Below are 26,123 nucleotides of genomic sequence, written 5' to 3' on the forward strand. Positions count from 1 at the left end.
CGGCTCGTGATGCCACGGAGAGGCCTCGAGATTGTCCCGGTGGCCCCATGGTTGCCAAGCGATTGCGAGGGCATTCCGGAGGTCGTTATCGGCGCCATCGACCGTGATATGTCCCGATCCACAGCCCTCATGCACCAAACGCACGGATGCAGTCATAAAACGCAGGCCTTCTCTCCCAAATTCTTGAGCAATAGCCGCAAACAACGCTTTTTGGCAGGCTCATCGCGACACGCACACATGCCGACTCCCCAGCTTGCCAGCTCACCACCTCGCCTTCCCTGCCGCTCCCCTGGCCCAGGCCCATCGATAGCAAGCCCGAGCTGTCCCAAACCGCACTTATCTCGGGTCTCCAAGCTCACACCGGCTCGTGATGCCACGGAGAGGCCTCGAGATTGTCCCGGTGGCCCCATGCCAAGCGATTGCGAGGGCATTCCGGAGGTCGTTATCGGCGCCATCGACCGTGATATGTCCCGATCCACAGCCCTCATGCACCAAACGCACGGATGCAGTCATAAAACGCAGGCCTTCTCTCCCAAATTCTTGAGCAATAGCCGCAAACAACGCTTTTTGGCAGGCTCATCGCGACACGCACACATGCCGACTCCCCAGCCTGCCAGCTCACCACCTACCTCGTTCACAAGCCGAACTCTGCCGAGGTCGCCGATTCGTTTCGCGAGTTCCACCACAACAACGAGCATCGGCTTCGAAATGGAAAGGTCTATGCCTTCCTTGACGACAACGGGCTCGAGTACCATGGCGATGCCATCGACGGACCAGATGGAATCGTGCGGCAACTCATCGTCAAGCGCCAATTTGGCATTGCTAACGAAGACAACACCAACCCCATCGCCGAGCGATGCCACGGAGTCTTCCAGCACGCTGTGTGCGCGTGCCTTGCCTATGCCGACGATGCGCCCCAGTGCCTGTGGCCGTGGGCTATGCGACAGAGCGAGCTCGTCTTCCGACACCTCGCTACCACGTCGCATTCCCCCCCAATCTCGCCACGTGACTTTGCAAATCCAAATCTCGAGCCAGCCGAGCTTGGATGGGCGCGAGTTCTATTTTGCAACGTCACTGTTTTCATCCCGCTGCGAGACAAGGATAACAAGATCAGCCACACCCAGGCCGATGCTTGCCACCTTGGATACGACGAGAATCGCCGCTGCCACTTCGCCTATGTTCCGTCGCTGCGTCGCGTCGGCAGCTACCGCGTCACGTCGTGGTGCGGAGAAAACAAGTTCACCATCGCGAAGACCATCTCATGTGACACGCCAATCACATACATGCAGAGTGACTTCCCCTTTGGCCGCGCCACCGGTGCCTTCCTGCCCAAGCACTTTGTTGCGCGTCGCCCGCCCGCCCGCCCAGCTGGCCTGCCAGACCAGGGGGGAGCAGCAAACGCAGATGGTCCGACAGCCAGCGACGGCACCGTAGCCCTTGTACGGCGTTATGCCGCCGTCGGCTGCGCCGCATTTGCCAGTGGGCAACAGACTATTGCCCGCCTCGCAACTGACCGGCTTGCAGAGATAGCCTACTCGGCCTTCATCGACGACGACAACACCGAGGTCGCATGCGTCTGGAACGACACAGGCTGCAAGCCGCCGCCAATCGAGATAGCGCTTGCAATCCAGTCCGTCGCTTCACAGACTATGCCAGACATCAAAACAGTCGAACAGGCTCGCCAGTCTATTTACTGGCCTCTCATCAAACGTGCCATGGAGGATGAGATTCACGGAAAGTACGTCGTCAACCGAGCGTGGGACGTTGTCCGACAGGAGCCGTGGATGCACGTCATTGGAGTTAAGTGGGTCTTTACCTTTGTCTTCAATGACGACGGCAGCATCGCCAAGGTCAAGGCTCGTCTCGTTGGGAAAGGCTTTGGACAACGTGAAGGCAAGGAGTACCACGAGTGTTTTGCGCGCACTCTGAGCGCAACAGCCTTCCGCCTATGGTGTGCCATAGTCGCTGACGAAGACCTCGAGACTGACACTGCCGACGGCGTCAAGGCGTTTACTCAGGCTGACGTCGATGCCGAGATCTACACCCAGATGCCACCCGGGTTCGTCAAGAAGGGCTTTGTGCTCATGCTTCTCAAGGCGCTCGAGGGCATCAAACAGGGCTCCTACCTTTGGTTCAAACTCAACCAGGACGCCCTCGTCAAGCTTGGCTGCGTCGCCTCGCTCACCGAGCCAAACTTCTACAGCCACCCAGCCTTTCGCCTAATCATCGTTGTTTTTGCAGACGACGTCGCAAACGGCTTTGCCGCTTCCGCCACCGACCAATACGTCCGGTTCAAAGAGGAATATGGAACGTACATCAAGATTGCGACGCTCGATATCGTCCCCATCTCCGTCTTCACCGGAATCGAGGTACTCCGCGACCGAGCCAACCGCACGCTCACTATTCGGCAGACCCGGTACATCGAGCGGATTGCCGCCCTCTACGGCAACGAGATTGGCGCTCGTGCCCAGTCCACCCCAGCCGGCTCGACCGACGTCCAGCGCGCCCTCTTCGATAAGCTCGAGCCTGCTGCCGAGTGCGACCGCATCCCCGTCACCGAGTTCCTGAAGCCGCTAGGAACCATCGGGTGGCCTGCCGAGATGACGCGCCCCGACATCAAGTACTTCTTCTCGAAGCTCGGCTCTTTCTCTCAGGCTTGCGGCGCCGTCCATCGTGACGCCATCATGACCGTCATCAACTATCTCAACGCCACAAAGCACCTCGGCATCACCTACGGCGGAAAGCTCAAGATCCCCTACGGACTCGACACTTTCCCGCCAGGCTTCATCGAGTCTCGTGGCCTCCACGCCTACCATGACGCCTCCTTCGGCAAGGCGCCACACTACGGCGGATGCGTCGTGATGTTCAACAACGGCGCCATCGACTGGAGCGCCAACAAGTCCAAGATCGAGGCTCTCAGCGTCGCCGAAGAGGAGACCGCCACCGCCTCCGTCGCCGCCAAGAAAGTCGTCTCCTGCCGGCTCATGCTCGAGCATGCTGGCCGAGCTGTCGCAGGCCCCACGCCCCAGCTCGGTGACTGCAAAGCCGTCTTTGACATCATCGTCAAGCCCGGCTCTACTGCTCGCACGCGCTACTACGAACGTGCCACCATGTTTGTCAAGCGCCTTTTCATGCTCCGCCATGTCGCGCCGTACCTCGTCGGCACTGCTTATATGATCGCCGACGTCTTCACCAAGACGCAGGCGACACGAGCTATGTTCTTCACCTGTCGCGACTACATGCTCAACGCCAGCAACGGCCCCGGCTTTGCTGTGACGCTCCAGGGGCAGGCTGCCCGGCTGTGGAGCAAGCTCGTCGCGACCGTCGGCAAGGCGTGAGACATCACCGCCTTCGCCGAAGACGCGCGAGTCGTCCGAGATAGTTGCCGATGCAACTAGGGGGGAGCGTTAGAGACGACTCTCTCTCTCCCAACTGTGAACAGTCGTTATCTGTATATGCGCAGCTATTCATAGCCGCGCCTGTTGTTTGTTTGTGTGTGTATCCGCGCTCTTGGCGCGATTACGAGAGTGACTAGTGTGTCGCACTAGTTGTACTTTTCGTAATAGTATTCCGCATTCATTGCGAGGGCGGACCACTCCTAGCGTGCAGACCGCGGGAGCTGGTGCCGCGGCCAGTGGAGACCTGGCCTGCGCTGTGACGCGCGCGCTCATCTTCAACGGAGACGACACCGCAATCACCCACCGTTGCGGTGTCGGTGCCAGCGCCAAGCCACGCGGATCGACAGCGTCATTCTAGATCGCATCGAGCATCACCTCCATCATCAGCGCCGGGCTCTCCTGCAGTGGCAGCAGCGTCGGCTTGGCCTCTGTGCGGATCCGCCGGAAGTTGCGCGCCACGAAGCGCAGGGCCGACTCACGCAGGTCGTCGAGCTTGTACTGGTCGGCCTGGATGAACCACATGACCGCGTTCTGCACGGTGAGGTCGCGATGGCAGCGCCGCACCGTGTGGTTGTACACGCGGTCAAGCTGACACTCCCTTGCCTTCCGCATCACGTCGACCATGTTCTTGTCGGTGTAGATGTACGCCAGCAGCTCCTTGAACGCCGATGAGCTCATGCCGCCGATCGGCACCTCGGAGCTGGGCTGGGCCTCTCTGAAGCTGGCGGAGAGCATGGTCCGGAAGTACTCGCTTCGCGCAGCCAGCAGCGCGCGGTGCGCGGTCACCTTCTCGCCCTCCACCACAAACGTGATGTCAGCAAAGGAGCTGTCGTCGAGCAGCGCTCGCATCTCGTCGCGGTAGGCCGACGGCAGCGTGGGCGGCAACTTGCCTCGCGTAGGAGGCGGCAGCAGGGCGGCAATCGAACGGATGCGACCATTGTTCTTGTCAGACACGAGGACGTTGCCCTCGGCGTCGACGGCCAACTTGCTAGGGGTGCCGCAATGCCCTGCCCTTCGATGCTGCCTGCGTTGCCGCTGCCCGCGAGCGTGGTCACCGTGCCGTCGGGTGCAATCTTGCGAATCCGGTGGTTGCTCTGGTCCGCCACGTAGACGCAGCCATCGCCGTCCACCGCCGCACCTGTAGGGGTGTGGAAGTGCGCCGCGATGCCCTGGCCGTCGGCAAAGGTTGCGCTGCCGCTGCCCGCGAGCGTGGTCACGGTGCCGTCGGGTGCAATCTTGCGAATCCGGTGGTTGCTCTGGTCCGCCACATAGACGCAGCCATCGCCATCCACCGCCACACCTGCAGGGTGGTGGAAGTGCGCCGCGATGCCCTGGCCGTCGGCAAAAGCTGCGTTGCCGCTGCCCGCGAGCGTGGTCACGGTGCCGTCGGGTGCAATCTTGCGAATCCGGTGGTTGCTCTGGTCCGCCACGTAGACGAAGCCATACATGTCCAACATGTCCACCGCCACGTCCTCAGGGTTGTGGAAGTGCGCCGCGGCGCCCTGGCCGTCGGCAAAGGTTGCGCTGCCGCTGCCCGCGAGCGTGGTCACCGTGCCGTCGGGTGCAACCTTCATGATGCGATGCTGGCTGCACACCACCTTGCACCCGTCGTCGAGCGCATCGATGCCTGTGGGCCCAGCGCACGCGATCAACGTGCTGACCTGCATGCTGCGGCTGGTGTGGGCGGCGGGCGCGTCAACAATGGCGCGCCACTCGGGTCGACAACAAAGAATTTTTTTGTTTTACACACCCTTTTATAATACACCTTGTCAGGAGCAGGAGAACTAGGAGAGCGCAACCAGTAGGAGGCCCGCGCCTGCCCCCGTGCCGCCGGGTGCAACCTGTCCTATACGAGAGAGGAATCCCTGGGACCCTGTCGTGTGGGTGAACCCTGCCCAGCCCCCCTCCGTGTCGCGATGCGCTCCCCGCTCCCGTTCCCCTGTGTCCCTGATCGTCCTTACAAGATCCTGCTCGCGCAGGTGGGGACCCTGTCCTTCTCCCACCCCTCGTTTGGCGTGCCCGTTTTATTTATTTATTTAGTTGTTGTTTATTTATTATAATACACAGGCATCATCCGTAGAGGCACGAGTGTTCGAAGAGAGAGTGGACCTGAGCAACAACATGACCTGTAGGCAAATGATCGGAGTGGGAGTCAGAAATGTGGTCCTTGCGCGAGGGGAGCTCGATAGACTCGAGGGGCCAGGATACGCCGCGAGGAGGACGGAGTTGCGCCGAAAAGGCGAAAGAAGCCGCGAGAACAAGGGACCGGCAGGCGGTGGCGTCACAGGACGAGGCAGAAGAGAACGACGCGACAGAGGAGGAAATGACAAGGGAGAGAACGACGAGAGTGGGACGACCGCGAGGTGGCATGAAGGTTGCAGCGAGAAGCGGCGAGAGACTGCGAAGAGAGATAGGAAGAGGCAGACTCCCTAGGGTGGGCGACGGCTAGCGCACCACACACCTCTCCTTAAAATCCCTGTGTGGTGGCGGCGTGCCGTCCTCCCATCCCTCCCTTGGGTTGTGTTTTTGCTTTCTTTCTTTTATAATACACAGCCTCGGCACATGGGCAGTCAAGAGGAAGCATGCACCTTCTCAGGACAGCGCCATCTCTCTCGTGAGTGAGTGAGTACACACACACACACACACACACACACACACACACACACACACACACATCTCTCTCGTGGACCGGCAAACTGGGTGGTCTCGTGTCACGAGTCACCAATTGTGGGACCAGTGCGGCATAGAGCATATGACGTTCCCCGACGAATGGGGCGGTGGCGGTGGCGACGGCGGCCCGACCGAGTCGACGTCCCGCTCTCGATGCAGAGCAACGAGGCGCTCCTCATCAAGACGCTGCTGGCGCGGAGCTGCCCGAGCGCAAGGCTGAGCCGCGTGCAGCGCGTGCAGAACAAGAAGCTGTGGCGCGCCCATTGCCGCGACGAGCTCGTCCACACCTGCGCCGGCGGTTAACGAGATGCTCCTCTTGGCACGGCGGAGCGGGCGGTGGCGGATGTGCTCGCGCATCAGAACGGGCTCGACCCGCGCTTCTCCAAGGGCGGCTTTTACGGCCAGGGCATCTACCTCGCGGAGGACCCGTCCTACCCGATCGGCGGCCGGTATGCGCACCGCGTCTCCGCGGCTCGGGCGGGAGCCGCGTGCAGCTGCTCATCGTGAAGGCCGCCCTCGGCTCGCGGAGACGAGGGCGATGCGCATGCGGACGTGCGCATCGAGGGCCCTCCCCGACTCCTCTACGACAGCGTGCGCGGCGGGCCGCACCGCCCCTTCGTCTCCGGCGGAGGCGAGAACGGGTGCGACGCGTCCATCGTGCACGTCGTGTACGAGTCGCGCCAGATGTACCCGGCGTACGTGATCGAGGTCGAGATGGAGATGGGAGCCGAGGTGGTGGCGGCCGTGCACAAGAACTCGACCGAGGGGAGTGCGAGCGCTGGCCCGGCACCCAAGCGGCAGCGCCACGCTGCGCCGAGCGGCGGCGGCGGCGGCGGCTCCAGCGGCGGCGGCTCCAGCCATTCTGCTGCTGATGTCCCCGCTGCTGCGCCACCGAGCGATGCGGAGGTGCGGGCGATGGGCGTGGCGGCGGCGGTGGCGGCGCTGCGGGCGCACGCGTCGGTCAGTCGCGTCGCGCTTGTGGCTTGCGGGCGGTTGGCTGAGCTGTGCTTAGAGGCGCAGAACAGGCAACCTGCGGCGGATACGGGCGCGATGTGACAAGACTTGTCTACTGGCTGGAGCCGAGCAGGAGGGCCCGGCGCACAACCCCTGGTCAACTCACCCTCCACACCCCGTACTCCGAGTCCAACTCGTCGCCACGGGCGGAGACCGAGAGCAGACCTCTCTTTCTCAGACACGAGCGAGACAGCTCATCACAGAGACGATCAAACATCAATATATCTAGAAAGAGAAAACACAAAGCGTAGAGTGTCGCTCACGCCAGTCGCACGAGCACGACTCTCTCTGGTTTGATTCTCTCTGTGGCATGTGCCGATTTGGTGCTCGGGGAGCCGCGCACGCTTCAAGTCCAAGTGGGGGCACGCCGGGCACACGAACATGCACACGATCTCTCTCGCTCTCGCTCTCTCGCGCTCCCTCCCCCCCCCCCCTCTCTCAATTCTGGTGAGGCCCTCCCCGTTCTCGCTCGCCCGCCGCAGCATCGCCTGCGCGGCAAGCGAGCCCCACCCCCTCCTCCCCTTCTCTCCCGGGGCGGGCTCTACACACACAGTCTCCGGGCCCGAGGGCCGGCGGCGACCGGGGCGACCGCTGCGGACTCAGCTCCTTCGTCGCTCGGCGCGAGGCAGCGTGGAGGGGCCGGCTCGATGCCGCGAGTCCTCGCGCGCCGCCTGCAGCGCCGCGTCCAGCGTCCTCGGCACCTCGGCGCTGTCTCTCGACGGGCGGGCGGAGGCGGCGTCGCCGAGGATCGACGCGCCGCTGCTGCTGCCGCCGCCCTGCGGCGGGGTGGCTCCGCCCCCCCCGGCGGCCGGCTCGTCGGGCTGGCCGAAGAGGACCTCGCGGAGGGTGTCGTCCTGGCGAGAGGGAGGGCAGGGGGCGGGTGGAAGAGCAGTTGCGAGGATGGCGAGTTGTGTGGGTGGGCAGGAGGGTGCAAGTGCGCTTGCTGCAGGTTGCGGCGCGGTGTGAGTGGTGGTGACGAAAGTGGCGGCGGTGGCGGTGATGGCCCCCCTTGGAGAGGGGAGAAGGGGGCGGGGAGAGAGACCTGCTCCTCAAAGGCCCACGCGGCGCCGTGCCCGAGCGGGAGGGCGCTGGGCAGTCCGAGGTCGAACTGGGACGCGCTCTGCCGGCAGCCCGAGAAGAGACACTGGCAGAGGCACTGCCGCAGCACGAGCTCGCGAGAGAGGGCCTCGTTGCTGCGGAGCTCGGCGGGGGCGACGCCGACGAGGTGGTGCACCGCGGAGCGGACCCGGACGGGGCAGGCGGGGAAGAGGCGCTCGAGCGCCACCGGGTGCGCGGCGAGCAGCGCCAGCGGCGCGTGCAGCGTCAGCCAGCGGGCCTGGTCCCACGAGTACTCAAACTCGCCCGCCCCCTCCTCGTGCCGCGACGAGCCGCCCGCCTCGAGCGGCGTCGTCGTCGCGCGCGCGAGCCCCATCGAGCGGCGTTTGACCGACCGGTGCGACTTTGGCGCGACGCGCGGCGCCGGGTCCGGCTCGGGGTCGCAATGAGTGCGCCGAAACCACCGCTCATCGTACCGGCCGGGAAGCCCGCCGCGCCGCGCGTCGTCGGCAGGCAGCTGCACGATCGCCCAGAGCTCGTCCATCGCCAAGCGCTGCTCGTCTCGCAGAGCGACGCCCACCGCGCCGCCGAAGTCGGCCTGGGGACGGGGGGCCGCGCGCGGACCCGTCACGGACGTGTCGCGTCGCGGACGTGTCACGGACGTGTCGCGGTGCCGTGTCGCGGACGTGTCGCGGTGCCGTGTCGCGGACGTGTCGCGGACGTGTCGCGGACGTGTCACGGACGCGTCGCGGACGTGTCGCGGACGTGTCATGGACGTGTCGCGGGTCTGTCTGCGAGTCTCTGCGAGTCTCGTCGAATTGCGCGCGCCAGAGCGTCGAGCAGCTCGCGCGGCACGCGGCAGCTCAGCCCGAGGCGCGACGAGAGCGCGACCAGAGGGACTGAGAAGGACTGCGCCAACTCATACACGCGCCTCGCGCTCGCCGCCTCCGCCGCGTCTATGTCGTCGTGCACGCCCGCCGTGCCGGGCGCCCACTCCACCCTCCTGTAGTGCGGGTGGTGCTCGGCGGTGGCGGCCGCGTCGCTGGGCGGCAGCTGCGCCGGCGGCCGGCCGGCGGCGGAGTAGCTGGGCGGGATCACGTGCGATGTGATGGCGTCGGGACGCAACAAGGACGGCGCCGAGGCGGACCGCAGTATCGACCGCTGCGGCGGCGGGCTGGCGAGTCGCTCGTGATGCGGCGAGCTCGGCGACGAGCCTATAGGGAGGCTGCCGGGAAGGGTCAGGGAAGGCCCCTCCCGCGGGCTGCGGCCAGTCAGGTACGTGCCGGTGATGGCGGACACGTCGGGCGCAAAAGTGGCCAGCTGCGCCGCTGCGGAAGGGGAGGAGGAGCGACGGCGTGCCTGCGCGGTGTGGCTCCCATGCACGCTCTGACTCTCCGCCGCCGCCAGCTCGGCGTTCGCGCGCGCCGCCGCCTGCGACGCCGCCGCCTCCGCGAGGAGGACGAGGCGCGCCTGCGGGAAGGGTCCGAGATGGGTCGGGCGAGGGTCCAGGAAACGCGCCTCTGTGCGCCGAGGACGTGGCGCGCCGACACGACGCCGGCGCCGGCGCCGCGGCCCGTGGTGTCGGCCATGTGCACGATGCGCGAGGTCCGCTCGCGGAAGAGAGTGGTGTGCCGCTCGGCGAACTGGGCCACCGACGCGAGCGACGCGACGGAGACGAGAGTGATGCCCGCCGGAGGGGCGGTGTGGTACAGCCGGAGCAGCACCTTCCCCACCGGCTCGAGCGACTCCTCCTCGGCCGCCTCGGGCGCCGCCGCGCTGCCGCCGTCGCCCGCCCCACGCGCCGGTAGAGCCGCGTCGAGCGACGCCGACGTCGCCACGCCGCGCGCTGTCGCGGCTAGCATCCGCCACCGCTCCGACCGCAGCGGCGTCGAGGAGGAGCGAGAGCGCGAGAAACCGCGCGGCGAACGGCCCGCGGCGGCGTCGACCGGCCGGACGGGCACATGCGACAGTCCGAGCGCAGAGAGGATCTGGCGCAGTCGCGAGGCGAAGCCGTGGACCGCTGCCGCCTCCGTCGCGGTGGTTACCTTGTTGACGAGAGGAGCGCCGAGGTGTCGCCGAGTGTCGAGGTGTGTCCGAGGTGTGTCCGAGGTGTGCCCGAGGTGTTGTCTGTCACTATCACCGTTACTAGTGGTAGTGGTAGTCACTACCGCTACCGCTGCTGCTGTTGCCATCACTATGACACATCACTATGACACGTCACTATGACGCACCTCGACGAGGATGCCGTTGCACGCCATCACGCCGAGGCCCCACAGAGAGCGCAGCATGGCGCAGCAGAGCTTGAGGTCGATCAGCGCGTGGTCCGAGCGCGGCCGCGTCAGCAGGATCACGTGCGTCACTCGCGAGAGGGAGAGGCGGAGCGATCGCATCTGGCAGGCGATCCCGTCTGCGAAGCCGCCTCGCATCTCCTGCACGAGGGCGGGCGGCTCGACGACGCCGTTCTCCTACAGGACGGCGCAGAGAAGCTTCCAGGGAGGGTCCGGGGGCCGGGCAGCGTCGCCGACGCCGCTCTCCTCGTCCGAGGTCCCGATGACGAGGTGGCACGTGCCGTGCTCCCCCCGCACCGACACCGGGCGGAAGAAGCGCCGGCGGAACGCAGGGATCGACGCGAGCAGCGCGACCGTGTCGTACTGGAAGAAGCCGTCGACCTAATTTATATAAAATTCTTATTGAACTATAAATAATTATAAATGTGTCGTACTGGAAGAAGCCGTCGACCAAGTCCCAGATCGCGTCGTCCGCCTTGCGCGCCGCGCCGCGCCGCGCCCCCTTTGCGTCGCAAAACTGCGCGAGGAACCACTCCCGCGTGCAGCGCGCCGGCAGCCCCTGCCTGCCCTCGTCGTCGGTGGCGTTCGCGCGTGCCCAGAGTAGCTCGAGCTTGGTGCGCTGCTCGTTGCGCAGCCGCCAGCCGATGCAGGAGCCCGCGCTCGCGATCTCGTCGTAGATTGAGCGGTCCACCTGCGGCGGGCAGCCGCTCGGAGCCGACTCCTCGTCGCGACCTCGGCACGGGCAGGGAGCGGGGCGGGCAGGGAGCGGGGGTGTCGCCTTGGCCGCGTAGGCGGCGTAGCGAGTGAGCACGACCAGCCGCACGCCGAGCTCCTGGCAACGCCGGTAGAGGAACCTGGCCGCCGCCATGTCGAACGCATTGTTGGCCGCCGAGTCGGGCTCCATCATGTGCAGCGCCCCCTCGGCCTCGTCCACCGCCGCCGCCCGCCTTCCTCCTCCTCGGCAGTACCAGGCCGACCCCTCGCAGTTGCTGCTCACCGTGGCGAAGAAGGCGCTGCCCTGACCTCCGTCGGGCGGCGGTGGCGCGCCGAGGCGAGGGCCGTCCAGCCACTCGCCTGGCTTGCAGCCGCCCATGATGACGACCTGAGATATGGGGAGATGTGGGGAGATGTGGGGAGATGTGGGGAGACGTGGGGAGACGTGGCTTGCAGCCGCCGATGCTGTCGCCCTGAGCAGTTGCGTGTGGTGGCGGCCCCGGAAGGTTTGGGGGGGGACGTCTCCGGCGGGGGGGAGGGTCTGGGGATGGCAGTGGTGTGTGGGTGGTGTGTGGGTGGGTGGTGTGGGTGGTTTGGGTGTGTGGGCGGTGGTGGGGGTGGAGGTGCCTGGCTCCAGCGCAAGCGCCGCCTCGGAGTAGATTGGCGGCAAATACGACGAGTAGAACGAGTCCGTCTCGTGGCTCGAGCAGCCGCCTACCCCACAGACACCACTCCCACCGTCAACCACGCGCCGACGGGACGCGGGGGTGCTGCAACCCGCTGCTGCTTCGGGGCTGGCGGCGCGACCTCACCGTCCGATCCGACTCCGACGGGGACATCGTGCATGCCGAGCATGTCGAGCGTGCCGCGGATGAGGCGCGCGCGCTCGTACGCGGGCGCGAGGGTGGCGACGATCCCTCGCAGGTCCACCTGTTCGCGCGCGCAAGGGGTGAGGCGACGCGCCACACGTGGGAGAGGGGTGGGGCCTGCCGCTGTTTGGCCAGTCCGCGCGAGATCAAGTGGCGCATCATCACGATCGCCATCTCGTCGTCCAAGTCCTGAAGGGAGGGAGCCTGGCGGTGTGTGGCCAGGGGAAGAGAGGAGGGAGCGAGCAGAGAGGGGGGTGGCTCGACGCCACGGCAGAGAGGTGGTGGCCGACAGCGGCGCCGATGCTGCTGCCGCCGCCAAGTGGCTGCATCCAACGGGCACTCGCGAGGGCAGGGCCGCGCTGGCGGGCAACGCTCCTGGCCAGCGTCGGACACCACGACGAGCGGAACACTGCCAGAGCTTGCAGAGGAGCGCCTGGCGCTCCTCGTGCGTGAGCCGCGCCGCAGGCCGTCGCTGTGCAGTTGCGGGAGAGCAGCGAATTCCACCGCTGGCGTCACAGGCCGATGCTGTGTCTCTGCGGCCGCCACCCTCGTCGCAGGCTCTGCTCGACCTGAAACTGCGCGCACTGGCGGCTGGCTGCTGCAGCGCCGCCGCCGCAACCGCATGATTAGCACTGCGACTGCGGCGGCTGCGATACCTATGAGGCCTGCCCGCATCGGGCACAACACGTGCGCTCACGGTGCCGATTGCTGTTGGGGAGGTGGTTCGTCGTTCACTTTGCCCGATTGGCGTCGCCCAGGCTGCGCGACTGCCGAAGGGCAAGGCCTGCCGAAGGACTGCCAAAGCCTGGGTCGCAAAAGAATTCCGCCGGCACAAAGCTCCCTCGCAGCTCGCACAACACTGAGCTCGGGATGTGGCAGCCGAGTACTTGTTTTTCTTGCATTTTTGCTCCCTGGCTAAGGGAGCAAGCAAGCCCACTCAACCCCAAGTACTCACCGTTTTACAGTGGTGTTTTTGTCGCATCGGCTGCAGCCTCTGCTGGGGCGGAACGCGCGGGGTTTTCGGCGCGATGCCCTCGGGAGTACACGCTACAGCACCGCCGCAAGCTCAGCCCGCGTCGAATTTACTTTGGAAGCACAAAAGAATTTTACGCTCACACTCATCAGCCGCGAACCCACCCGCCGGCGGGACCATAGATGGGCCCAGGTAGGAGGCTCCACGCCACCTGAATCGCGTCGTGCCACCTGAAAGCCACAAAATGCCGGATTTTGCACGAGACACACGCGGAAAGCGCCACGTGCCTCCACGAGTCCTTTGCAGCTTTTTGCACAAAATGCAGGTAGGTGGCTTTAGCCACTTGCTCCATGAGCAAAACAGTGCAAAAAGCACCTGGAGCAGATGGCTTACGCCGCCTGTGGACATGGGCAAAACAGTGCAAAAAGCACCTGGAGCAGATGGCTTACGCCGCCTGTGGCCATGGGCAAACAGTGCAAAAAGCACCTGGAGTAGATTCCAAACGCCGCCTGTGGCCATGTGACCGCTCGGGTGGCGCCAGGTGGCTTCGCCCCCCTCCAAGCCACCTGCCCCCCTCGCCACACCTGCCTGGAGGGCTGGAGCACGTGCGCCACCTGGGCCCGGGCAGGTGGCTCCAGGTGGCTTCGGCCCCTCTAAGCCACCTGCATGCCCCCCCTCGCCACACCTGGAGGGCTGGAGCACGTGCGCCACCTGGGCGTCACTTCGGGAATTTCATCATGCGTGTTCTTTTGAATAGGAATGTACTATACACCGCCTCGGCACCACGATCCGCCCCCGCCGCGCCTCCACAATCCACTCTCGCAACTCTACCGCGCAGCCAGCACACGACGTCGGCGAGGCCGACAAAGCTCTGCATGGCCTGGTTTATCGGGGATCGAGTGATGGCGTATTATCGGGCAGTCTTCTCATTGGCGAGTCAGACTGCTCAGCGTCGGCAGCAACGGCGCGTGAGCAGCGCAGCCACCGGCTCCTGCGGCGTTTGCAGCCACACCAAACGCCCGCGCGGGCCGGGTTGAAGCCCCAGGCTTATGTCGACGCCGGACATTGATTGTAGCCGCCGATGACCGCCGCAGGCCCTCTTTCACACACCCCACAGTCCCAGTTTGCAGCGCGGGGAGGAGCGGGGAGGCTCGCGTTTGGCAGGCCACGCAGCCCTTCCGTGGCTCGGATTTTCCGTTTCCGAATTCAAACTTGCGCCAGGTGGCGCACGTGCTCCGGCCCTCCAGGTGTGGCGAGGGGGGGCATGCAGGTGGCTTGGAGGGGCCGAAGCCACCTGGCGCCACCTGCCCACCCATCAGGCCCAGGTGGCGCACGTGCTCCAGCCCTCCACGTGTGGCGAGGGGGGCGGGGCAGGTGGCTTGGAGGGGCCGAAGCCACCTGGAGCCACCTGCCCAGGCCCAGGTGGCGCACGTGCTCCAGCCCTCCTCGTGTGGCGAGGGAGGGGGGGCAGGTGGCTTGGAGGGGGCTGAAGCCACCTGTTGCCACCTGCCCAGGCCCAGGTGGCGCACGTGCTCCAGCCCTCCACGTGTGGCGAGGGGGGCGGGGCAGGTGGCTTGGAGGGGGCCGAAGCCCTTGGCGCCACCCGAGCGCATCACATGGCCACAGGCGGCGTTTGGAATCTACTCCAGGTGCTTTTTGCACTGTTTTGCCCATGGCCACAGGCGGCGTAAGCCGTCTGCTCCAGGTGCTTTTTGCACTGTTTTGCCCAGGTGTGGACCCTCAGGGGCGGCTCCTCGACCCAGCGGTCGCTCCAGCGGCGGGGGCGGAGGCGGTGGTGGTGGGGGCGGGCCTGGTGGCGGTGCCGGCCGCCGCAACTCCTGGGGTGGGGCCCCGGGGGATGCCCCCTGCCCCTGCGGCCGTTCCAGCCGTGGTTCCACGCGTCGGCCGTCCACCCCGCTCGTGGGGGGGGGCCTAGCTCTCGTCTCCCCTCGGGAGGGGGGGGGGCAGGGCCCGGATTCGCCGACGGCCCCGCTTCTCCCCCCTCCCGCCCCGCATCAGGCCGCAGACTGCGCAGTAGTCGCGTCGCCTCCCCCCTCGCTCGGTCCCTCTCAATTCGGTCCCACACTGACCGGATATCAAAGGCCGAGTTGTGTTCGGACAGCGGGCCCGCCGATGCCACACGCCTCTTCACACAGCAGGCGTACGCCTTCAGCGCCTGCCCCCCCGACAACGTCGGTCCCGGTGCAATGTCGTTGACGAGGTAGTCCTCCCCCTCCCACCGGAAAACCTGCCCAAGAAGGTCCGTCGAGCCAACCAGTCGTCTTGCCAGGCTCCGCACTTCCCGCGGCTGCACCGGCCTGAGAACGCCAGTGCTGGCCGCGAGCGACAGACCTATCGCCCTAAGCTCCGCCAGGACCGCCTTCTCGCCCGCCGCCGCGGCCGCCCGATCCTTCTCAGCCTCCCGAATTGCCTCCTCCCGTCTCCTTGCTCTGTCTGCCGCCGGCACGAACCTCATCGGGCTGCCCCGTTCCCTTCCTGGCAAGATCCGCGTCGGGGCCGGCCGATCCACCGGTGCCGCCCCGGCTCGGGGTGCGCTCGCCCGTTGCGACGGCTGCCCCCCCCTCGCCGCCCCCCACCATCCTTGTCTCCTCTTCTCACGGACCACGGGGGCTGCACAACAAAAGCACACAAACACCCCCTGCCCCTGCATGGCGTGGCACAGGCGCGTCCTCATCCCCTCCTCCGCTTCCCCTTCCACCCGTTCAGAAATCGGGAGTTTTGTTGTAAAACTCTAAAACATTTCGGCGCCATCCGACCCTGCCTGCGCAACTCCGCGGTGTATGTTGGCAGCTTTCGCCGTCGCCCTGGCGGCGCCCCTGGCCGCGCCCGCACCCGCCAACGTGCGCGAAGCAGCGCATAACACGACTCCGCAAGCGCGCGCGCCCACCTTCGCCCCGGCTCTGGTGCCGTGTGACGCCGGCTTCGTCCCGACGTGCGAGCAAGCGAAAGGTTTTGGCCTCTGCGACACCACCAACGCAGCGTGCGACGAGGCCTGTGTCGAAGAAGTCAAGATGACCTGCCCTGTGACGTGCAGCCTCCCGGCGGAGGCGACGTCCGGGCACCTGGCCCCGGACGCCGCTCCCTCCGACTACGGCGAACGCTTGCCGCCGGCCGCCACGGAGGCCATCTGCAGCAGCTGTGCAGATCATCCAGACCTGCCCTGCTGCCACAACCATCCGCACGAGGGCAACGATCGCCGCCTGAATGGCCCTGCGACTGTATCCGACGCAGCCATGGACGAATGGATCCGTTTCCAGCAAGATTCGAAAATTGAACAGTACTGTGTAGGGTAGAGAGCCGTGGCCGTGACGCTCCCTTGCTGCCACTCATGCAATCGTTGGGTCGGTTCAGTTCACGAAGGTCCTTCAAACAATGCCATTCTTAGGCGGCTCCGGTGGTTTTCCTGTTACGAAAAACGGCGGGTTGCCCTCGGCGGGGCCCTTGACTTGCACGTCAACTTTGATGGTGGGGTTGAGAGCCAGGAAGGCCAGCCCCTCATGCAGCAGCACGCGCACGAACCATGGTCCAGTCTGGCCCGCGGAGTGGACGTCCGGATCGGTCTGGGCATGAAACTCAGCTGGTATCTTGGCCAGGCTCTCGAGGACTCCGGTGATCTGTGATCTGTAAGGGTCCGCCCGCAGGCGCATTTTGTATACCGAGGCGGTGCCCGGTGCCGAGCGTAGGCAGAGCCCACAGGTCGGACCTTGAGACAGCGTTGTAGATCCCTGGGCGAGGGTGGTGGTGTCCCCGTCGGGAGGGGGGGCTGTCGCAGTGGTGGTCTACCGTCACCCCGCCAGCGGCCCGGCGGGTTCGGCTTAGGCAATGGTTGGGTAGTAGGGCTAGAGGGTCGCTCTACACTTAGCCTCTGCAGCGAGCGAGCGCTCAACTTAGCCCCCGCACCGAGCCGGGCTCAGACTTAGACGCTGTATGGTCGGGTGCCATGAACTTAGACGACATAAGGCCAACTCCGGGCAAAACCCGGGTATACCTGAAAAGAATCCAGGTTTACCCGAAAATACCTGGACGCGTCCCGACCAACGTTTGCCGCGCGCGCACGACGCCATATCGCCTTCTCCCAGGGCCAGTGCGCTACTCACGGCGCGCAACGCCTGCTCAAGTACGCGCACCGTACCATGTGCTGCCGCTATGCGTGCCGGCGGCTGCGGCGAAGCGGCGGGCGCGGCATGCCGATGGCAGTGCGGACGATGCGGTTGCGATGTGTTCTGCTTCAAGATCGTGGCGGTGCTTGGCATGCACTTCTGCGATCCCAATCGGCTCATCGCAACGAAGCAGCGCAACAAGCTGGCTGCTGCCAACAAGGCCCTATGCTTCCTCACGCGCGGATCGTTCAAAGAGGACCAGCAGGGGGTCCGGTTTCGAGGGGCTACTGCGACCCCGAGGTGCCCCCGGACGCGCGGCGGGCGGCTGAGGCGGCGGGAGCCCAGGCCAAATATGAGGCCTACAAGGAGGGTGACACAGCTGGCTCTTGCCTTTCCAGGGGGGTTGCTCCGCCCGGTGCCGGTCCGGCGTAGATTTCGCCGAATTTTGGGCGCGTCGTGCCCTCACCACCAGAGCTTGTGGGGGGGGCGAGAGAGAGTGTGTGTCCCTCGAGACCTTCTAAAGGCATATTACTACTTGCCTGCCACCCCTGGCCCCGTCCCCGCGCCCAGAAGGGCGAGATTCCGGTCCCACTCCACCACCGCACGAAACGTGTTTCGGTCCGGGGTCCGGTTTCGACCGTCAGGGGCTACTGCGACCCCGAGGTGCCCCCGGGTCGCCCCCTAAGGCCTCCGTTAGTTGAGGAGCACTATTTGGGTGGGTCAGAGACCCTCATTTAGCCACCTCACAGGGTACCCTGAGGCTGTGGCCTCTGCACAAGATTTCGCACCATATGGTCACACGGATGTGGGGGGCGTAAGAAGAGTCTGCACTGTCCACGCGCAACTGGGGGAGAGCGGAGGGCGTGTTTGAGGGACACGTACTCGTAAAGTCTTGGGCGTGCGTGCGTGCCGGACTGATGCAACGAAGGCGTGTGAGCGTATCCGGCCTATCCCCCCTCCGACTCTTGGGCTCGATGCCTGGCGCATCCGACTCGACCGGGTGCGCCAGCGTCGAGCCCCGCAAGCCCTCGAGGCTGTTCGACAGCCACGGCCCCTATGCGGTCGCTCGTAATGTGGTCGTGCTGCTTGCCACGGGCGGAAACTTGTGGCTCTGCGTTTTTGCTCTGCGCAACAAACCGTGGTCCTGGTCGCGGATGCAGGAGCATCCGACCTCTGCCGCCATATCGACGGGCCCCGCCGAGCAGCACAACGCGACGCTGCTTGGGGGGCTCTGCACTGACGCGCCGCCGCTGCCATGCAATGAGACTGGCTGCCCACGCGGCGATCTAGTGCCATGCTTCGAGCTTCGGTCGTCTTGCCTTTCTTTGTTCGAGGAGGCACGTCTCCGCCGATGGCCCTCGCTGCCCTCCCCTCGGTGGCGCTGATCAAGACTGGCCCCTCCCTGCCGCAGGTCTGGCTGCACCCACCCGAGGAGCACCGCAGCAGCTTCGTGTGGGAGCAGTGCCGCCGCACCTGTCGCGCGTGCACAGGCAGGCAGGCCTTTCAGCTGCTGCAGGCGCGCGCCGAGCAGCAGGGCCGCGGCGGCCGCTTCTCGGCGCCCGGCCCGGACAACACGCTGACGCGGAAGAGCCGGAATGCGCGCGCGGCGCTGCTGCGCATGCGCTTCTTCCATGCACTGCACGCGCTGCACGCCGACAGGATGAGACCGAGCGACGTCCCGCGCGGGGTTAAGCACGACTCTGGCTGGCTCGTGCAGACACAGCTGGGAGACGGTGCGCTCGAGATTATTGCGCGTTCGCCGAAGCTGCTGCGAGCGCCAGAGAGGAGAGGAGATGTGGACGCGAGCTACAGCCGGGTGCTCGAGTACGAAGCCCTGTGGGAGGGAGAGGGGCTGAGCTGACCGCCGTGGGAGGTCGGAGCTCCAGCCACGGAGAGCTGCCATGTAACATTCTGACTTGCCGACAGACGCAGGGGTCATAGCTAGGCCAGGGCGTGCAGCGAGGGAGGCTTCTTGTGGTTGTGCGAGGGTGCAGGCCCAGGCTTGTGCGTGCGTGTTACGGTGGGTGCCTCTGTCAGGCAGCTCCGGGGTGGTGTGGAGGGTGACCGCTGGGCTGCCAGACCGGTCGCGCGGCGGATGTCGGGGTGTGACGTGTGTGCCGCGTTGTGACGGGAACGGGGGGCGCGCGGGCGGGGACCGCCGACCGGGGACGCGTGCGTTTGCTGTTTCGCCCCCTGCGCGGTCCGCGTCGGGATATACGACACACTCGAGTCTTCAGAGTACCACGAGCTACGAAAAGAAACAACAGCATCACACACACGCAAGAGCACGCGGGCGAGAACGACAGTGGCGATACGGCTTTATGAAGAGACGACATACTCAGAGATGGGCAGATGTGCACAGGATGAGTGATCGCAAAGCAAAGAGTCATCAGACGCAGAGCCTCCCTCTTCGGGAAGGGAGGCACACTCGGGCTGCAAGGATGCATAAACCCTTGACCAACTGTCCGTGAGCCCCACCCTCGCGCGGCCTCAGAGGTCCATGGTGTACGACTGGCGCGAGCGCGGCGTGAACTGCACCGGCGATGTGTCGCGCTCCTCCGACGAAGCAGACCTACACAGCAATCGCGTCACGCTAGTGTGGCGGCGCCCTCACGCCACCACCCCAAGCGAGGAGCGTAGACCAGCGCTGCGAGCCGTCGGCAGGGAGGGAGATGCGACCGAAGGAGGACCTCTGCGTCGCCTTGGCGCGGGCGGCGGGCGGCAGCAGCGAAGCGGTGGCGGGCGTGAGGAGGAGGGACGGCGTCATCTTCGCCGCCGGCTCGCCCGCCTACGCGCACGGCAGGGCGGGGGAGTGAGAGGAGGCGCCACGCACCGCAACGGCCACCAGCCCGCGGCGTTGCCTTGAGCTGCGCGATGCGCCGCTTGACGAGGCTCTGCTGCTCGGGGGAGAGGGAAGCGGGCAGGGTGAGGAGGTGCTCGAAGATGGCCCGCGCCTGAGGAGGGAAAATGCTGGCGCGTCGGGGGCGTGTCCTGAGCGGGACAGGAGGAACTCAAAGGCGGCGCGCGCCGCGTCGCCGATGCCAAGTTTGATGAGCATGTGCCCCACCTACGGCGGTCGCTTCACCGCCTCTTAGCGACCATGACCCGCCGCCGTAGCTGCTCGGTCGGCGAAACTCGCACCGATATGAGGAGCGACGCGGCGCCGCAGAGGCCAAAGGCGTGCAGGTAGCCGCGCGCCGCCAAATCGTGCTCGCCGTGCCGCGCTGCGGCGGCTGCTGCCTGCACGAGCTCGACCACCCGCGTGCGTCGCTCCTGGTCGAGCGCCGCCGCCGTCTCCGCAGGAGGCACGGACGTGAGCACCGGGACGAGGTCCGGCGCCGCCTCGGGCAAGCGGCGCAGCAGCTCGAGGGCGCGCGAGGTCTGGCGCGTCGCCTTCGGCGCGCCGCGGCGTGCCTGCTCCGCCACGGCGCGCTCCTCGAGCTCTCGCGCCAGCAAGGTCTCCACCTTGACGTCCGGGGCGGGGGGCTGGCCCGCCGTCTCGGGGGGCTGGCCCGCCGTCTCGGCCACCGACTCCTCGGCCACCGACTCCTCCGAGACGGCGCCGAGCCGCGCACCCGACTTGGAACGCGTCTTGGGCGGCGACGGCGGCGACGGCGCCTCTGCTTGCGCCGGCTCTGCTTGCGGCGCCTCGGGCGGCGGCGCGGGCGTCGGGGGCGGCGGCGAGCTCGGTAGCGGCGGCGCGCGCGGCTGCGTGCCCGCCGCGCTGTCGGGCGAAGTGTCGCATGAGGTTGGTGGAGCGGGCGTGGTGGCCGCCGAGGCGGGGCGCCGCGGCGGCGTGCGCGGCGGCGGCGGCTGCGCGCGCCGCAGCGGCGGTGAGCCCGGCGACTTAGGGGCGGCGGCCTGCTGGCCTCGGATGGCGGGGTGGAATGCGATCGAGTACTTGCGCTCGAGAGGCTCGACGCGGTGCACCTGGTGGCAGTGGCGAGGCGAGGATGGCTTCTCCACACCCTAGCATGGGTTCAGAGTAGGCCATCCCGCGCATCTCTGCATCTGGTGGCAATGCACACTACGCTGTCGAGGACCCGTTACGGCTAGTCTCGCTCTCGGCGGCTCTCGGCGGCTCTCGCCGTCGCGGGTCCGCGCGACAAGTCCGGGTGGCGCGAGGCAAAGGCGGCGTAGGTGCCGGTGACGCCGAGGTCGAGGCAGCAGTGCAGCCACGCCGAGGTCGGCTCGGAACGCGGCGCACGCGCCTCGGCGGCGCTCTTTGGCAGAGGCGGCGCGTGCATCTGGAGGTGGTGGTCGCCAACCTACACCGCAATCGTGTCACGCTCACAGCTCCGCCTCGTGCGCTCCTGTACGGCGGTGGCGGGCTCTCACCTCATCGAGGGGTAGCGCCACCCAGCTGAGCACCTGCTCATACCCGACGAGGCGTGAAGACTACGCCACTCTCTCGCCGCGGCGCTTTGTCACCGCAGAGGCAAGGCGCCTCGTCCTCACCCCCGCCCGTGGCGCGCACGAGCTTGATGAGCAGCATCGCACCCTCCTCCCCCTGCAGGTACGCCGCAGACCACGTGCGGAACCACCTGCTCACCGCACCAGCCGTGAAGAGACGCCGTCCAGTGGTTGCGCCGCACGCCACAGGCAGCCGACTTCACCATAGGCAGCCGACAGCAGACGACGAGAGCGGCGACGCGCACTGCTGCTCGCCGACCAGCGTCGCCAACCGATTCCGCCGCATCAGACCGCCGCCGCCGCCGCCGCCGCCTGCGCCAGCCGCCTCAGTGGCCTGGAACGCAGCCGCGCGCGAGGCGAGGCCGGCGCCGCCTCGAGGACCAGCAGCGTCGCTGGACGGCTCGTGCACGACCGAGATGGCGAGGCGGGCGCTGGCGGGCTCGGCGGCGCAGTCGAGGCGCGAGAGCGACAGCAGCACGAGCGCGCGGTTCTGCGCCGACGTGGTGGGCGGCGGGGGTGGCTGCATGTGATGCGCCGGCTCGACGCCGTTCGCATCGCGCCACGCGCCCAGCGCGGCGTGCGTGAGCGGCGCGGTGTCTGCGCCGTCCAACCACCCGTGCAAGAGGGTCGAGAGGTGGTCGTCGATGGAGGCGGGGCCGACGAGCGGCGCGCCCTGCCGCGCCATTGTGACGACCGCCTCCGCCAGCAGGCCGTCGAGCCCCTCTCCGTCGGCCAGACGCACCTGTTCACGGCTACACACTGTGAAGACGCGCCGTCAAGCACGCCCCTTACCGTCGACGAAACGCGCACGGCAAGCGCAAAGGGCGACGGGACGTCCGAAACCTCCTCGTCCGCCTACGGGGAGGCTCAACCACAGTTCAGGCGAGGGGCCAGCGAGAGGTCCGCGATCAGCCCCCCCCCTCCGCCTCGTCGGCGGGTGGGGCCGCCGCCTCCTCGGCGAAAGCGGCGCGCGACTTCGACTTGCCCTTGCCCAGCCGCGGGGAGGAGAAGCGCTTGTAGAGCGAGGCAAGCAGCTCGTCGGTCGGCGCGCCCGCCGGCTGCGGCAGCAGCGTCGCGCCGCAGTCCACGAGCCACGCAACCAGCCGCTGCCTCTCGTCCGCCTCGCCGGGCTCGATGCCGCGCAACGCCGCGTGCAGCATCGTCTCGCCTGCTCACAGCTGCAAGCGTGTCAAGGGGCCTGCAAGCGCGCCTCCCACTCCCGCACCGCCGCCCGCACCGCGGCTGTCGCGATGGTTGATCACCGCCCACCGCTCCCAGAGGTCGATCTGCTCCGACGCCGCCTCGCGGCCAGCCACGACAGAGGCGAGGTGCAGCCCGCGCGCGTGCAGGTAGCGCGGGTTGTGGAAAGCGGCCATCCACGCGCGCGCCTCGGCTGCGTTCGCCATCTGCAGCTCGAGCACGTCCTCGTTGCCAGACTGCTCGAAGACGGCGGCAACCTGCTTCATCTGACGGCGGCCCGGCCGCTGCAGCATCACAACCTCGAGCACGTCCTTCTTCCCCCTCTCCTGTGGGCAGCCGCACACTCGGGTGAGGAGGCCCGCACGGCAGGGCGCCCTCGCCCTACCGCAGCGCACCTCCGCGCGGCGGTAGAGCAGCTTGTCGCACGGCAGCGAGAGGAGCGGCGGGCCGGCGATGCTGTTGGCCGCGTCCACCGGCAGCACCTGCGGCGTTCAGACCGAGGTGAGCTCTCTGCACGCTGGAGTGGGGCGGGTGGGCTACCCCCCGCATCTCCACATCCTAAGATAGGCGCGAGCCCGACGGCATTAAACGCGCACGCCCCGGTGCGCTCGGGTGGTATGCTGTGTGTGCGTGTGTGTGTGTGTCCCCGGGGTGTGCGCGTGTGCGCGTGTGTGTGTGCCTGCAGCGTCGACTGCCGCAGCACCACCAGCACCTTCTTCCGCCCGCTGCTGCCCGGCAACACTGCCGGCAGCACTGCGCGCCGCAGTTCCGTCGAGTCCTCCTCCGCCGCCGCGTCGGCGCCGCCCTCCTCCTGGTAGCCTGCGGGCCGGACTGACAGGAGCCGCGACGCCCATTGCAGGAATGCGAGCCGGCCTGTTCACACAGCCAACACGTGTGGAGAGGCGGTGTCCACAGCGACGCGCTGCGAGCAGAGAGCGGGGAGCGGGCCGGCGCGGGCGGCATAGTGCAGCGGCGTCCGCCCCTCGACGTCGCGCAAGTGCGCGCAGTAGGCGAGCGCCGCGCGCAGCTCCGTGACGGGGTCGTCGCTCCGTGACGGGGCGCCGCTGCCGGTGGCGGAGCGCCACATGTGGACAAAGAGGGCGGGCGCAACGCGGGTCGCGCCGCCCGCGGCGGCGGCGTGCGCGAGCGAGGCGCGCTGGCCTGGCACGTTCTGCCGCACGAGCAGCAGCGCGGCGTGCGACTTGAGCAGCGGCATCAGCGCCTCCTCGTCGTCCTCGTACGCCGCCGTGAAGACGTCGTCGCACGCCGCGCCGAAGACGGACCCGCTCCACAGCCTCTCGCGCAGCGAGCGGTACAGCGCCTGCAGATGCGAGACGGCGAGGCGGCGCTGCTTGGCCTCCTCCCGCGCCTTGTGGCCGCGCCGCACCCGCTGCAGCGCTGCGATCGACTCGCGCCGCTGCGTCGCCTCGCGCGCCGCCGAGCGGCGCCTGGTCACCGCCTGCAGCTTGCGCCGCGCGACGCCCTGCCGCATCAGCTTGATCGCCGCGACGAGGAGGACGCCCCGCCGCAGCGCGCGCCTAATCTCGGGAGGTGCGCGGGTGATCTCGGCTGACCTCGCCACACGCAGGACAAAGCCTCTCGCCGCAGCGCGCCGCAACACGCGCAGCGGCTGCGAGCGCTGCGCCTCCTCCCGCTTCCTCCGCGCGCGCAGCCGGCCGCAGAAGCCGAGCGCGTACGGCGCCAGCGCTGCCCTCGCTTGCCGCCGCTCCGCGAGCCACGCCTCCTTGCGCGCCGCGACTGTCTTGCTGATGACGGTGCCGTGCGCCACCATGACCAGCGCGCCGTGCCGCCGCGCCGCCGCGCGCCGGCGCGCCCGCGCCTCCGCTCGCGCGGCCTGCCCTCGGCCCGCCGCCTGCAGCACCGCGCTCGCGGCGGCGCGCTTCGCGCGGGCCGCCTCGGCCGCCGCTCGCACCGCGAGGAGCTCCTCCTGCCGCGTCGCAAAGGCGGCGCGCGCGACGCGGCCGCGCGCGAGCTTCTGAAACCAGAGGACGGCCTTCATGCGGCTGGAGACGGCGTTGTTGAGCATCGCCTCAACGCCGTTGCGCAGGAAGACGAGTGTCTTGCCAAACTGGTAGTGGCGGTACTCGTGCAGGTTGGCCTGCGGCGGGCATCTCCGGCGCTGCCACATGGACATGTCGGCTGCGCGCCCCGGCGGCGTCTCGACCGCGTCTCGGCATCTCGGCCGCATCTCGGCATCTCGCCGGCCGCGTCTCGGCATCTCGTATCACCTGGCGCAGGATGAGCAAGCAGTCGCCGCGGCCGAGCGCCGACTGCGCCTCGAGCTCGGCCTGCGCCTGTGGGACTTGGGCGTGGACGTGTCATGGACGTGTCCTGGCGCAGACTGTGCACGCCGAGCCCGTCCCGCGCCTGGTTGGCCTCGCTCTTGGCGGCGGCGCCGCCGATGCCGATCTTGGCGGCGAGTGCCTTTGCGGCGCCCGAGCCGCGCCGCAGCGACATCGTCCTCCCGTCGAGCGAGGACCGCATCTTGGACTTTGCGCGGTCGTTCTTGGTCAGCTCGATCGACTCCTCCTCCTTCTTCTTGCGCGCCGCCTCGAGCCCGAGCAGGAGCGCACCGAACTTTGTCTCGAACTCGGCAAAGGGCATCCGGTTGGGGAAGCCGGAGCGGCGGATCCGGACCATCTCGAGGACGCCAGAGTACTGCAGCTGGCGCAGCACGCGCGCCTGCTCGAAGCCGAACGCGGCCATCCCGTCGTTCGGCTTGACGCACCGGATGTAGTGCAACGTCGTCACCTGATGGCGACGCGCAGCGGACGCGTCAGAGGCGCGTCCTCGTCCCGGCGCCGTCGCGACGCAGCGTCGGCACTTGAAGCGTCGCCATGAGGCCCTCGGTCGCCTTGCCTCCCGAGCCCGACACCTGGCCGATCCCCGCGCGCAGCCGCTCCGAGAGGGTCGTCATCTTCCCGCCTCCCTTGCGCCCGCCGCGCGCCGTCATCATCGGTGCGCCGCCGCCGCCGCCGCCGCCGTTGCCGCGCTCCGTCAGCGGGCCCATCGGCGGCTGGCGGCCGCCGCGACCCGCTCCCCCGACCCCGCGCGCCGTCGCCTGCGCCTCTTCAATCTGCGAGGCGCGGGCGTTGGCGAGACTCAGGTTCAGCTTGAAGGCGGAGACGCCTCCTCCGCCGCCGGCGGGTCCGGCGCCGCTCGGGGCGGAGTCTCGTACCGAGGAGGCGGAGGTGGTGGCGGAGGCGCGTGGGTCTGCGGCGGAGAGTCGGCCGGCGTCGGCTGGCGTGCCGCCGTTGAGGATGGTGATGACCGGATCGAGGCCGACACAGGTTGCGAAGAGCGCCGTCACATCGGGCGGCAGCTGGTCCGAGTTCTTCAGGACGAAGCCGTCGGTGGTGTAGAAGACCTTGCCCGCGTAGTGGGAG

At 67.5% G+C, this 26,123-nt stretch overlaps 6 protein-coding genes across 6 annotated transcripts in view; 2 read left to right on the top strand and 4 right to left on the bottom strand.

Moving 5' to 3' along the window:
* EMIHUDRAFT_202894 (hypothetical protein) overlaps positions 1 to 156 on the bottom strand; it is a gene marked incomplete at both ends in the record, with an annotated part of 1,627 nt that extends 1,471 nt beyond the window's left edge. Inside the window, one exon of the mRNA XM_005784610.1 lies at positions 17 to 156. Coding sequence (XP_005784667.1) covers positions 17 to 156 — 140 coding nt within the window. The remainder of the gene's footprint in view (positions 1 to 16) is intronic.
* Positions 157 to 4,402: 4,246 nt separating this feature from the next.
* EMIHUDRAFT_44050 (hypothetical protein) lies at positions 4,403 to 5,035 on the bottom strand (the record flags this gene model as incomplete). The annotated part of the gene is made up of 1 exon (XM_005784611.1): positions 4,403 to 5,035. A coding segment is annotated over one exon (633 nt), but the record flags the coding sequence as incomplete, so codon positions are not given.
* Positions 5,036 to 6,221: 1,186 nt separating this feature from the next.
* Positions 6,222 to 7,124, top strand: EMIHUDRAFT_202897 (hypothetical protein; the record flags this gene model as incomplete). Its single annotated transcript, XM_005784612.1, has 4 exons — positions 6,222 to 6,347; positions 6,429 to 6,517; positions 6,578 to 6,776; positions 6,975 to 7,124. The coding sequence occupies 4 exons, from the start codon at positions 6,222 to 6,224 to the stop codon at positions 7,122 to 7,124; spliced, it is 564 nt and encodes a 187-aa protein (XP_005784669.1).
* A 557-nt stretch (positions 7,125 to 7,681) lies between these two features.
* EMIHUDRAFT_99183 (hypothetical protein) lies at positions 7,682 to 12,684 on the bottom strand (the record flags this gene model as incomplete). The annotated part of the gene is made up of 10 exons (XM_005784613.1): positions 7,682 to 7,936; positions 8,125 to 8,736; positions 8,994 to 9,608; positions 9,674 to 10,183; positions 10,370 to 10,603; positions 10,724 to 10,807; positions 10,878 to 11,528; positions 11,879 to 12,070; positions 12,109 to 12,213; positions 12,595 to 12,684. 10 exons carry the CDS (start codon positions 12,682 to 12,684, stop codon positions 7,682 to 7,684), a joined length of 3,348 nt encoding a protein of 1,115 aa, XP_005784670.1.
* Positions 12,685 to 15,783: 3,099 nt separating this feature from the next.
* On the top strand, positions 15,784 to 16,296 carry EMIHUDRAFT_202900 (hypothetical protein; the record flags this gene model as incomplete). The annotated part of the gene is made up of 1 exon (XM_005784614.1): positions 15,784 to 16,296. The coding sequence occupies one exon, from the start codon at positions 15,784 to 15,786 to the stop codon at positions 16,294 to 16,296; it is 513 nt and encodes a 170-aa protein (XP_005784671.1).
* Positions 16,297 to 19,337: 3,041 nt separating this feature from the next.
* On the bottom strand, positions 19,338 to 22,946 carry EMIHUDRAFT_449578 (hypothetical protein). Its single transcript, XM_005784615.1, has 13 exons — positions 22,754 to 22,946; positions 22,443 to 22,684; positions 22,327 to 22,371; positions 21,720 to 22,258; positions 21,551 to 21,647; positions 21,442 to 21,474; positions 21,192 to 21,371; positions 21,005 to 21,033; positions 20,245 to 20,738; positions 20,132 to 20,170; positions 19,965 to 20,057; positions 19,746 to 19,891; positions 19,338 to 19,675 (listed from the first exon to the last, which is right to left on the bottom strand). The coding sequence occupies exons 1-13, from the start codon at positions 22,920 to 22,922 to the stop codon at positions 19,493 to 19,495; spliced, it is 2,289 nt and encodes a 762-aa protein (XP_005784672.1). The 5' UTR covers positions 22,923 to 22,946; the 3' UTR covers positions 19,338 to 19,492.
* Between the last annotated feature and the right edge of the window lie 3,177 nt (positions 22,947 to 26,123).

Source organism: Emiliania huxleyi (genome assembly GCF_000372725.1).
Source record: "Emiliania huxleyi CCMP1516 chromosome Unknown EMIHUscaffold_17, whole genome shotgun sequence".
Taxonomy (NCBI): domain Eukaryota; phylum Haptophyta; order Isochrysidales; family Noelaerhabdaceae; genus Emiliania; species Emiliania huxleyi.